Source organism: Polistes dominula, unplaced genomic scaffold, assembly GCF_049000335.1.
Source record: "Polistes dominula isolate Pdom_NZ unplaced genomic scaffold, Pdom_raw_medaka contig_26, whole genome shotgun sequence".
NCBI lineage: Eukaryota > Metazoa > Arthropoda > Insecta > Hymenoptera > Vespidae > Polistes > Polistes dominula.
Genome location: NW_028300939.1, coordinates 1,121,770 through 1,135,113, shown reverse-complemented (window position 1 = coordinate 1,135,113; position 13,344 = coordinate 1,121,770). Strand labels below are relative to the sequence as shown.

Genomic DNA, 13,344 nt, shown 5'->3' with positions numbered 1-13,344 from the left:
CTAAAAAGCGATTTTATAATACGAAATAGTTCGTTCGTGTGTAACAGAAAATATTTAACAAAATAGTCAATGGTCTACTTGGAAATATGTTTCGTTTACAGAACCGTACAAAGTTAGCTTTTACATATTATATTCGGTAGTATCTGTAAATGAAACATAGATGTATTATGCCAATGTCAGTGATTCCTGATAAAATAGCATGACGATTTTTAAATGTGAAGAGACCATATTATTATTATTATTATTATTATCATTTCATAGATAAGAAAATGTTTGAAAGAAAAAAAAACAAAGTTGAGAAGAAAAATAATTCTGCGCCCCTTGCTTCTCTTAAAAAAAAGTATAAAGAAAAAAACAAAACAAAAGGAGTTATCATCGCGCTTAAATAAAACAATATAATTATTCGAAATCTATAAACTTACTGCATTATTTATACAAATTATATACTAAATTAAGAAAAAGAAAAACGTCGTGTGTGTCCATAATCATATATTTCTAAAGTTGAAAAGCGATAAAAATAATGTTATAGCTTAGTTGCAACAAGAAAATAAAGCTAAGACATTATTATTTATATATCAACTTTAGAAATATAATTTTTTATATTTTTTTTAAATATATTTTTAAAGGACGTTTATTATATTTAAATTCGACTATATTTACAAGAAAGATTGGATGTTTTTTATTTTCACTTTTTTGTCGTTTTTTTTTTTTGTTGTCATTCGAATTTTATTTTTATCTTTATTTATTTTTTTTTCTTTTTGTTTTATTTTAAAGCTAAATTATAAGCTTGGCACGTTTTCTTTTTTTTTTTTTTTAAATAGATAGCAGAAAAAAGACGATTACTTATTAATATTTTTTAGACTCTCTATATGAGCTAAAGAAATGTATCGTGTACAAGAATATACTTCTCTTTTGCATAATATTGCTATTATTTCGTTTTTTTTTTTTTTTTTTTTTTTTTTTTTAACTTCTACTTGAATGCATTTCCTTAGACTTTGAATTGTCTTTTTTATGCGGGCCAAGAAATATTACCTTAAGTGATATATACAAAATATAATAAAAAAATAAAAATATATATTAGTCTGAAAAGGGCAGCGATTAAAATCTTCACTTAGTCATTATTAAATCAAAAAATTGTTTATATATTTAGCGATCAAGTGAAAACACTGACACTGGCATAAATCGTACAGATATTTGTCGTTCGTCTTAAATTGCTCCCATTGACTTCGTGACAATAATTCTATAAATCCTAAGATTATTAATAGCGCGTCCTGTTTTTTTTAACTTCATACAATTGCTCATCAATTGTTTTACAAACGGATATTTAGCTGCTTATTTATGTCTGTCGGTCTGTCTGTCTATCTGTCTGTCTTTTTTTTTTTATTTTTTTTCTTCTATTTTCCTTCTTCGATATATGAACATTGGTTTTGCTTTTACATAACGTGGGACAATTACAGTGAGAACGTTGGATGGTTTTGCGTGAAAAGTGCTTACAGTCTAGATGGCCCAGAAGAACATCTGTGGATCGGTGTGAGGTAGTAACTTTTTATTGGTCAAGTACATTCATATCCGTCTTGTGCTTCCGTAGACGTATCGGTAGGCCCTTCCTGTAACAATTTGAAGAAAAAACAAACAAAACATGTAGATCCATTTAAAGTTATAAAGTTTCCAAAATGTATATCAAAAGCGACGATAATATATTTTGTAAGGCGTATGAAAGAAGCGGAATAGTTTGTAAGGACACACTCAGTTTTTCAGTTATCATCCGCTTCTTACCTCGTTGTCCTCAGATAATTTTGATCATAGAAATTTTTTGTTTGATTTTTGAAAATAATCTGACCTACTATTCTCTCTAGGTTTACTTGTGTAGTTACCTAATATTGTTTAATGATGTGTCTATTGTTCATTATATGTACAATTTGTTAAATCCTTAGTAATCGTTACAGTCTGCTTGTAATCGTCCAAACTAAAGCCAGAGTTGCTATCATCTCCACATGACTGAACCACTAACGACTCGTCTTCCGCCTGAACATTTTATTCGAACGTACGGTATACAGACATAATATTCTGATAATACCACACCTCTATCTATATCGCGTATTGTAAAAATAATATTTACCTGTGATACTTGTTGCTCATTCTCGACAACTTTTCGTTTCTTTCCATTACTATCAAGACTTTGATCGGATAATCTTTTTCTATTAGCGGTATCTTGATTTCTGGAAGAAACACCGCCATTCTTTCCATTTCCAGCAATATTTCCGTTGTGGTGTGAATTCCCACTTGATGACTGAAACATAACATAATGTTTTGTTTGTAATGAAAATTGAATTTAATTGAAGTATAAAGAATCATGTGTATAGTAGGAGAATATAAATTAAAAACAAACCTTTTTCTCTTTTTTTAATAATGAAGCCGGAAGATAGTTGATTAAATCTCTTCTTCTCGCATGTTTTACTTCTATCCACATGCCTTCTTTTAACATTTTTATTGCTTCGGCCTGCCTTTCAACTAAAATCATAGGAAAAGATTAATCCAAAATTCATCAAGATTCACATCATTGTATTATAGTAATTAGGAACTATTAGATTTTGTACTTACTCGTATCGACAAAAGTCTTTATGTCATGTGTCAAATCAATGTTTAAGTTTTCACTGGATTCAAAAAGTAATCCAATGAACCACATAGAACATTGTCTATCTGGTTCTGGTTTTAATGGTGGGAAAACTTCTGGATTAATGTGAGCCAATTTGATATGAGGATTCCTTTCCAGTATACCTGTTTACAAGAATCAGAATTATTAACATTTGAAAAAGAAAAACAACAAGGATAATTCTATTAGATGAATAAACAAGATAAGGATTACAAAATTCTGTGTTAATTAATGAATCCAAATAGTTAGAAGAATCAATGAAAAATGTTTTATTAATTACCTATGAGATGACGTATTTTGGATTCAACTAGTCCACACCATTCTAGTTGATCTTCTGGTGTTAAACTTCTGGCCAATAATATGATATAATGTTTATATGATGTGAAAAAATGGGATGGTTCGAATAATTTGTCCCACGTTGCTTTTCCTGTTATAATTTCTTCGGTTGTTCTTAAACCAGCGTCAAATGCTTGCTGCATAATTTTTCGTGTCGATGCAGATACATTAAATGTTGAATTTTGTTGTGGATATGCTGGAGTTATTATTGGCATCAAATGATATCTGTCTGACATATTTACCTGTAACATTGAAACGTTATTAGGATAATCTAGAATTGATATTAAAGAATGTATAAAAAATATTGTAAAATTGAAATACTATTAATACTTACTCTTGGATCCCATACTGGAAAGCCTAAGTTACAGTTTTCGGGTTGTTTTAGTAGAACAGGTTGTGGCCATTTCCATTGAGAAAAAACAAGGAAAAATTTTTCAATCAATGTTGCAGCTACAGCATTAGGATAAAGTTGACATGTTCGAGCTACGAGCATTGCCCATGATACACCACCGAGGTATCCTAAAACGTTACTATAAATGCCATGTCCTGAAAAATCAAAATATAAGTTATAACATGATGTAGTTTATAAATATTAGTAATGTTGATGATTTATTAAAATAGATGAATATTATTTGAATACTAACTTTTAGCCCATAATTTAATAGCTCTAAGTGCCAATCGGAAATTTTCTATGTTAGGTACTAAACGTAAAATCTCATCCGTTACTCTGCATCCATTCAAACTTCTTACACACTTCTGATCAAGATTTTTTAACAAAGAATCATCTTTAAGATCCTGGGTAAATATAAATGAATATTTTCCATGTAATATTAACATTTAATTTGTATGTTTAATAATTCATATATTAGAAAATAAATATAAGTAAATAAATTACCATATTATCTGGAACTTCTTTACACAATAATTTAGCGAACAACATATCAATCTCAATACCGTCAAATTTCATTTTAATAACTGGTACAAATGCTTCTTCCACTGCCTATAAAGACAAAACAAAACATAGTTTATATATATATATATATAAGTATTATGTAAACATTATGTATATGGTAAACATGAAATGTAACAGTTCATTTCATAATGTAAACAAACAAAAGTGTAGACATAGAATCATAACATAGTTTATTTTATAAACAAGCAAGAAGTCTTGCAGACTTTTTAATAAATTTTTTAATACAGTGCATATGCAGTTTTAATACATGGCAAGATAATATTAATGTGAATGTAATTAGTAAATATAATAATGATATTATATTCATTTATACGTACTCTTAAATCAGTCACTTCTTCTTGCATTCTTAATAAGTCAAAAAACGATGAGAAATAATCGGATCTATATATGTGTTTTGGGGCAACACATAAGGCATCGATATCAGCACCTTTGTGATGAACACCTAATCTATATGAACCAAAGGTATATATTTTTCCACCAACGTTATCTGCAACATTAGGTGGCATATTTCTTGCATAGCTAATATCTCTAATCCACTGCTTTACCAAAGTATTTAATTTACTGAAAAATAAATGTTACATATTATTAGTATAATAATATTTCGGATAAATTCAAAGATTTGATATCTGAATTTTTCTAAATCTTTATTAGTATCTATATTAATATTTACCTCAATATTTCCATTCTATGATTCAATTCTTCTTCCGATTCAAATACATTGTATGGTTTTAAAGCTTCCTTTAATTCATTTGTTCTAATATAGTCATTAGGTTTTGGTTCGGCCATACTAATAGCCGATGTCATACCTAGTGTACTAGTTTTATCCTTTTTCTCATTTGAATTTGAATTAGAATTGGCATTAGAATTAGAATTGGAATTAGAATTGGAATTTGAGTTAGAGTTAACCGATTGAGATCCCCACATATTTGAGATTTCTTCTTTAAGTCGGTTAGCTTCTTCTTAATTTTTATTTTCTACTTCCTGTAAATAAAAAATAATGAAGTTTGTTAATGAATAGTCTTAACAATCATTCACAATAACAACAACAACAACAACATCAACAACAACAACAACAACAAATATAAAAAGAAAGAAAGAAACGAATCTGTGTTTTTTTTGTCAAATGCAATCTAAAACACATATAAACAATGTAAACATTTATTGTAAACATTAATAATAGATAAAAAAAAAAAGTCATACTAGCATTTTGTTATGATGATAATTTGGCAGGAAAAGAAAATGTGTCAATATTCCAAAACTAATGAGGGGGGAAATCCAATTTGATGTTGATTGATGTAAATGAAAATGAAATGAAATGAAATGAAAATAAAATAATTAGAAGATAAATTAAAAAAAAAGAATCAGCAATGATGTGTTCTGATTCTTACCGTTTATTGTTCTGTCAAAGATCCAGAAACATGTTTGAATAAGATTACAAATTGAACCTTTTGATCGCGTAATCAGGTTATAAAAACCTGAAATGTCTGCATTAAGAAAGCATAGGGTGGTCTTTATAAAATATTAGAAACAATTCCTGAAACGGAATTGGTATTATATTAGAATAAGATGCACTTTCTGTATGATTAACAACTCGGATGTAAAATAACAATGGGAAAAGTATTGTAAACAAATTGTAAGATAAGTAAGGAGGAAAAAATTCATAAAGAAATTATGTCCGCAGCTTCGTAGATCTTTCGCGTCAGACTTGCATTCGAATTGACGAATTGAAAGAAAAATATTATAAATGAAGTCAAGGTAATCATGCACTGTTCACTGTAAACCACCGTTTAATACATCCCGGATGACTTCTACTATCTTTAATTGTGTAAATAAATAAAGTAACGGTTAACGTTTCCTTTCTTTCTTTTTTTTTTTCCTCTCTGTCGAAAATAATGAATAACACGTATTCTCACACTATACCACCTACACTATAAACATGGCGTCCTCTGACGGCTTACTACGAGCATGAACCATTTGGTTACTAGATAGTGTATTCCCTAGCGTTCCTTGTCAAACATAACTAGTGCCATCTTTATGGAACTATACAATTCTACTATCGAATCTTATATCGATTATCGATTGTATATCGATAGTATAGCGGAAAATTGAGAAAAGTTTGTAAAGTTGTTTTTTTTTCCAATAAGAATTATTATAAATAAAATTATTTCTAATAAAAAAAAATTGTAAATTGTAAATGATCATTACAAATATTGCGACCTATGAAGTAAGTAAGAAATATTAGTTTACCTGATATTTCTGCTGCTGTTGAAGATGTGGAAAAATCTTTGGAAGATGGTTTTTCAAGATCTTTCCTTCAGTTGACAAATTTCGGAAGCTTCTCGAATTCTGTTGCACTGGCATCAAATATACCAAAAATACCAAGTTCCTTAGGAAAGCATCGGGAGGGCCATTTCATAAGAAGCAATTCTATTATTGCTAATGGTTTCTCCTTTTTGGGTACTTTTGACGAGTTAGGCTCATCATCAGAATTTAAGAAACTTATATAAAATATATAAAATATATAAAATAAATAAATATATATATATAAATATTTCAATTTTGTTTCATTTATATATTTATATCAGCAATATAAATATATTCCAATTCAAATGTATTATTATTATGTAGATATTTATTTTAATGAAATATTTCAATTATCTAATATATATTTAATAATTTAGTTATGTTCTATATTGGATTGAAATAATATATATATTTATTTAATACTAGATAGACCACCATTCAAAGTATATTTATATCTACAACACCCGTAAAAATGTCTGATGTACAGAAACAAATGCTTTTCAAAGCTTCCAATCTTTATTTACTCTTAAAAAATAAGAAATAATGTTTAAACAATAATAATTTTAACAGATAAATGTATTTGTAGTCATTTTTAAATAACAAAACTCTGAATTATTTACAGAAATCAAATGTTACATGAAGTAGAGATTTGGAATCAAGATGGCCGACCAGTCAAAATGACTGGTCTGGTATATCTTGTGTTATATAATACAGTAACCGATATCTTTTGTTTATACACGTTAATTAGAAACTTTTGGATTATTTAAAAATGAAATTTAGTTTGTTAAATAAAAGGTTTTATTTTTCTGAAGATTTTTACATAAGCTTCAGAACTTTTAGAAAAAAATCCCATCTTAAATCGATTATCGAACGTATATCGAAAGTATATCGAAAGTATATCGAAAATATTTCGCCAAATGCATTTTCTAATACAAAAATTTTTTTTCTAATAAAAATTGTTATAGATACATTTATTTCTAATAAAACAAAAATTGTAAATTTTAAATGTTCAATTACAAATATTACTATTTTCAAGAAGATAATTAAAATATATTTTATAATATTTATAATTTTCAAAGTTAATATTTATTTATAATGAATTTATACTTACATGTATAATATTTTGTTAAATATATATTATATATAAAGGATTTGGGATTACATTGATGGGGATTTTTTGATTAATTGAAAACAAAATTTAGTTTGTTACAAAAAGTATTTTATTTTTATAAAAAATTAGCACAATAGGATCAAAGAACATTCCAGAGAAAGGAATTTTTGTGTAATATAAGTGTATACATCCTACTTCTAATAAAAAATTGTAATATTGTATTAATCATCATCAGAAATGTAAATTTGTTAACATGTTTAAGTGTAGTACTCCTTTGTCTTGTTTTACCACTTTCTATCATTTCTTTTTATATTGAGTTTACAATTAATCACTAATTAAATTAACCAGTTAAAAAAAAGATTCACAATTAAAAATTCACAATTGATTATTTGTCTATCCAGTATAAATACAATTTTTGATGTTTTTATAATGTTATGAAAATTGTATATATGTATATGTTAAAACAAACTTTTAAATATAATGAATGAATATATATGACAAATATTATCTATATATATAGGATATATTATATTAGAAATATATTATATATATATATATGTTACATATCATGCAATATATATGTCATGCATTATGTGTTACATGTCATGCGTTATTGATATATGATGATATAACATATATTACATATATATTCCTATATGTATCCTATATATAAGATATATATATTACATATATTCTATTCCTAATAACAAATTGTAATATATTTAATTATAGTCGAAAGTATGTATTATGTGTATACCAGTTTGTGTTTTTAAGTGTGGTATTCCTTTTTCATCTGTTACAATCTACTTTCATCTTTTGTTATGTGAATTGATGATTTTTTTTTTTTTATATTGGTTTGACAAGTAAGTAATTGTGGATATTTAAAAAAATGTGATTGATCATATCCACAATTACTTAATTGTTCAGTATAATTACAATTTTTGATAATTTTTGTAATGTTTCATATATATATATATATGAAAATTTGTTCATTATGTCAAAGAAAACTTGTATATAAAATAAGTGAATATATTTCTAATCAAAAATTGTAATATTTAATCATCATCAAAAGTGTAATATTCCTTTCTCATTTTTTACAAACTACTAATATCTAAGGTTATAATAATGATTTTTTTTTTTTTTTAATATATATTGGGTTGACAAGTAAGAAGTAATTGTGAATATTTGAAAGAAGATGATTAGTAAAATCCACAATTATCTACTTAATTGTCAATCCAATATAATTAAAATTTTTTATGATTTTTATAATTTTTTTGGAGGTTTTTTTGAAAAAAAAAAAAATACAAATGCGAATATATCACATTTGTAATAAAAAATTGTAATATTAAATAATATTAAAAATAATTAATATATATATATAATGTTAAATATATATATATATATTATTAGAAATAATATAATATTATGTAATATTAACAATTGTCAATAGTAATTAATCGTCATCAAAAATGTATATTTGTTACATTTTTTAAGTGTGGTACTTCTTTCTTTCTCATCTTTAAGAATATCATTTTATATTGGTTTGACAACTAATTATCAATTTAATTAACCAAATAAAAAAAATTATTCACCAATCATTTTTCTGAACAAATTCATAATAAATTAGTTGTCAACCCAGTATAAGTGCAATTATTTGATGACGTTAATAAACTTTTATGAAAATTAGTATGTCATGTTGAATAAGACTTTACGAAAAGAAGAAGTTATATATATATATATAAGAAAAAAGTCAATATATAAAAATTGGTAATAAAAGATTACAATAGTTAATTATCGTCAAAAGTGTACATTACTTGAAATCTTGAAATTTGATACCTTTATTACCTTCAGTGAATATCTTCCAAGTCAACTTGTCGATGACTTTGTTCGTCTTAGAAGATCGTGTGATGCAAATGATTTGGTTTGGTCTGCATTGAAAATGGCATTGGAAATGAATTCAATCGCTTAATATGGCATTGTGGAATGAATTCATTGCTGGTGTTGTAAATGGCGTTGATACACTTGTAGAAAGTCCAGTCGAATTATATTATATTATTGTCGTGTGTTTTCTGTCGTTATTACCATTAATTTATTGATGATCTCCTGAAATTATTGTTATTATTGTTAGTGTTATTAATATTATTATTGTATAGATAATTTGAATAATAATGATCACTATAATTACCTCTTGCTGAGTTATTACATTTATGTTTTAACATATCGTAAAAATGTGATTATATCCCCATATGGATGGAATCTTTTAGTATTCATCGGGTTTCCTTTTCGTTCATAATGTTGATTGTTATTATTATTTACTCCCCTGATAGTCTTGAAAATTCTCTTATTGATCAAAATACTATTGATTATTATATTATGTCTTTTCTTCTTATTAATTTTATTATAAAATATGAGTAATTTTTTTTCTAGTTCAAGTGTAATTTTTCGCTTTCTAATCATTTCACTTATAAGTGAAATTTCGTCATAAGCATTATTTGGGTTACTGCTTTGATTACTTATATTAGTTTCATTTATATTTATATTTTCATCAATTTCCATCGGTACGTTTTGAAGATTTGTAACATCTTCTTCTGGCTCCCAATCCATTTCATCTGTATTATCCGAATTTTGTATTATTGCGGTTGTTTGTGAAGTGGACTGTGTATTTCGGAATACTCTTTCATTTATTTTTGCTTCATTTATTGTTGCTGGTGTTGAATCATCAACTGCATGTTGATGATTACTTACTTCGTTGGTGTTATTATTCATCTTTGCAATAACTTCTTCAATTAATATTTTGAGAAAGTAAATTTAATTAGGTATCTAATTTTTTAATTTAACAAAACAGGTCTTTCAACTAATGTCTCTTAAATTTGTACTAAACTGCAATCAATGTTTTAGTTTATATTTCGGTATATATTGTCACGTCAGATAACTTTTTCAATGAATGTTACTACTAACTCAACTGAAGCTACTAGAATTTTCCAACAAACTTTTTTAAAAGACTGAAGTAACGTTACAGATACACCTACGTCCTTCCCCATCAGCTTCTAAACTAACACTGCCTGTGTCCATATAACATTGGCTATTTCGTAAGGCCCTGGACATTAATCGTCTTCCTATTGGTCTATTTTTTAAGAAGCTTCAAAAATGTTTACGTACACTTTTTTTATATAAAATAAAAGATATTATTAATATTTGTATATTAGAAACGTTGATTAAAAATAACATTGAATCAAAATTATCAACATTTAATTTGTTATTTGATTTAGTACAGATTTTTTTTTTAAATTTTGGCGCTTTTTTCTATTCGGGAAGGGACAAGTAGAAAATGCGTTGATTCGTTGATTGAGAAATATGTGAGAGAGATGAATGCAAGGATCCAATGGTACAAAGATATTTGGAGAAAAGAAGGGGACTAAGACCTCCCGAATGGTAAGGGAGAAGAGAGGGAAAGGGAGTTTAGAATATTGGACAAAAATATTGATGGAACATTGAGAATTAAAGACGTTTACAATTGTTTATAATTAAATATTTAAATTATTATTAAACATTGACATATTAAGCTTCAAATGCAAAGTAATTTGATGGTTGTATTTTAAACAGGGAAATAGAAATGTAAATTAATAAGAGAATGTCATTTTTGATGCTTAGAGAAAAAACTTTTATTATTATATTATAAACTTATATATATATATATTATATTATATTATATTATATATCATATATTTATGTGATAAGAATATATATTAATAAATTAATTTTATTTACAATATTATTATTAGTAGTACATATAGTATATATGATTATTATTATTATTATTAATTTAAAAAATACTATATATATGATGAAATAGTAAATCCTAAGCAAACCAAAAGTGAAAGGCGTAGTAACATATTTCCTCCATTCCCAGTAGATCCCTCCTTCTGCCTGCCTGACTAGTGTCACGAAACGTCCATAGGGTCGTGCACAAGGCTCACTTTACTATCATGGCAGCTGAACGTTAAAATGAAATGGTCGACAAATATAAAATACTAATATACATATAAAATGTAATATTTAAATGAATTTAACGTTTCATTTAACAAAACTTATTAAACTAATCAATGTATTATTTTATTTGAATAAAACAATCTTGAACATGTGTACTTAAAACACACGTATCGTATGATACATTGAAAATACATTTGATTTTGTTTCTAGAATGATCTTTTTATCAATCAAACTTACTTGTATGTATGTGTCAAATTCTTTATAGAGAGAAACAAAAAAATAAATGAATATAAATTCTAATGAGATTAAAATACTATCGTAATGAAGACAAACGTGTGAAATATGAGAAAGGATATTTTATTTCATTATTCGATTAATTGAAATGCATTTGCTATAGGAATCATTTTAAACTTTTAACGTAAAAACCAGATTTGTGCATATAACATTTTTATTAACAAAAAAAGATAAAAGTATAAAATGATGAGATTAAAAATATTACTGAAGACGAACGTCTGAAATTAAAAAAGGAAAACGTTATTTTTACATTTTTTCAATATATATACGATTCCATGGCATGTGAAAAAGAAGAGATAGAATCTCGGGTATTTTTTTTAGAATATTTTTAAATAAATCTCTTTATTTTCGAAGTTTTCACGAAAAAAGGTTTATCTATTGTATTAATATGAAAAGGTTTATCTCCTTCAAAGACATTTTGTAGTTGTTCTTTCTCTTCCTTCCCCCCCCCAAACTCTTGAACAAATAAACCTTTGCAGCTAAAAACTGAATTAATAAAAATAAAAAAATAAAACACTTTAATCTTGAGGTAGAGAAATGTTGTTAAATTTTAACTGGGTTTCTCTTTCGGGAATATTATTTTCTTTTTTTATATGTACAATGATCAACGGAAGTGCAGAGCAATTAAATTAGGCACGGTTTAATAAAAGAAAAAAAGAATAACAAAAAAAGAGAAATATAGTATTTCGAGGAATTTGAACAAATCTTTTGATAATTTCGGGTCATTTAGATTTATTGCTGCATTTAACCTTGAGCTGTTGAGATAAATCCGTCCCTCGTACGAATTCAAACGGAGCCGCGATTCTAGAAATTGATTTGAAAGAAAAGGGGGGAAAAAAAAACCTTGACATCAGGTAGAGAAAAATATTTCACGAAAATAATACATTCCTCTTTTAGATATTAACCGTGTTTCCCCTAAAATAGTATTTTCTTTCTTTAAAATGTAGATAGATAGATTGAAATATACAAAATAATATTTTCGGGCGGGAAGAATACATGTAAAGCGGTAAGGATTATTTCGTCCAAAAAAAAAAAAAAAGGGAAAGATAGTTGTCCGACGGAACATTAAAGCATCTTTTCGATGATTCTGAGTAACTTCAAATTTTGCACTTTGACCTGGACGAGATCAAACACGCACTTCTCCATCCTTCTCCCTCACACATTCCTACAGAGAATTTCTGCTATGTTAAAAATTGATTTAATGGTCAAGAAAAAAAAACCCTTGAACATAAGGTGGAACAATATTCTTTGATAAAGATAAACAATTTTTTTGGTTATTAACTTGCTTATCTCGAATAGTATTTTCTTTCATGAAAATGTAGATAAAGAAATGGAAATTGACAAAATGATTTTTCCAAAGGGAAGAAGAGTTCGTGTAAAGGTTTAAAAAAATAAGAAAAGAGAAAGCAATATTTCTACGGAACATTGAAGCATCTTTTTACGTGATCGTACATGCACTTCTCCATCCTTCCCCCTCACACATTCCTACAGAGAATTTCTGCTATGTTAAAAATTGATTTGATGGTGAAGAAAAAACAAAACCTTGAACATAAGGTGGAACAATATTCTTTGATAAAGATAAACAATTTTGTTGGATATTAACTTGCTTATCTCGAATAGTATTTTCCTTCTTGAGAATGTAGATAAAGAAATGGAAATTGACAAAATGATTTTTCCAAAGGG

The 13,344-nt window shown here is 26.5% G+C and overlaps 1 protein-coding gene and 1 long non-coding RNA gene across 4 annotated transcripts in view; one reads left to right on the top strand and one right to left on the bottom strand.

Annotated features, from left to right (window-relative positions):
• The window catches only part of LOC107073302 (uncharacterized), a 93,072-nt gene that overhangs the window by 26,779 nt on the left and 52,949 nt on the right, over positions 1 to 13,344 (top strand). The window lies entirely within an intron of this gene.
• Positions 929 to 5,920, bottom strand: hrg (poly(A) polymerase hiiragi). 3 transcript variants are annotated; one of them, XM_015334183.2, is made up of 12 exons: positions 5,351 to 5,920; positions 4,633 to 4,943; positions 4,280 to 4,523; positions 3,885 to 3,989; positions 3,634 to 3,784; positions 3,324 to 3,535; positions 2,934 to 3,231; positions 2,602 to 2,778; positions 2,390 to 2,511; positions 2,120 to 2,290; positions 1,875 to 2,025; positions 929 to 1,607 (listed from the first exon to the last, which is right to left on the bottom strand). In XM_015334183.2, exons 2-11 carry the CDS (start codon positions 4,884 to 4,886, stop codon positions 1,897 to 1,899), a joined length of 1,863 nt encoding a protein of 620 aa, XP_015189669.1. In that variant the 5' UTR covers positions 4,887 to 4,943; positions 5,351 to 5,920; the 3' UTR covers positions 929 to 1,607; positions 1,875 to 1,896. The 3 variants fall into 3 exon arrangements, with proteins under 3 accessions (XP_015189669.1, XP_089027794.1, XP_015189671.1); XM_089171668.1 differs by having other exon boundaries at positions 929 to 1,609; positions 1,929 to 2,025; XM_015334185.2 differs by lacking the exon at positions 1,875 to 2,025.

What these genes read in the sequence shown, in the direction of transcription:
- hrg (XM_089171668.1), bottom strand. Translation starts at nt 4,886, where the DNA reads ATGTGGGGATCTCAATCGGTTAACTCTAACTCAAATTCCAATTCTAAT. An exon ending in AAGAAGTTCCAGATAATATG is followed by an intron (nt 3,785 to 3,884) that starts GTAATTTATTTA and finishes ATATTTACCCAG; the next exon opens with GATCTTAAAGATGATTCTTT. An exon ending in TATTAAATTATGGGCTAAAA is followed by an intron (nt 3,536 to 3,633) that starts GTTAGTATTCAA and finishes TTGATTTTTCAG; the next exon opens with GACATGGCATTTATAGTAAC.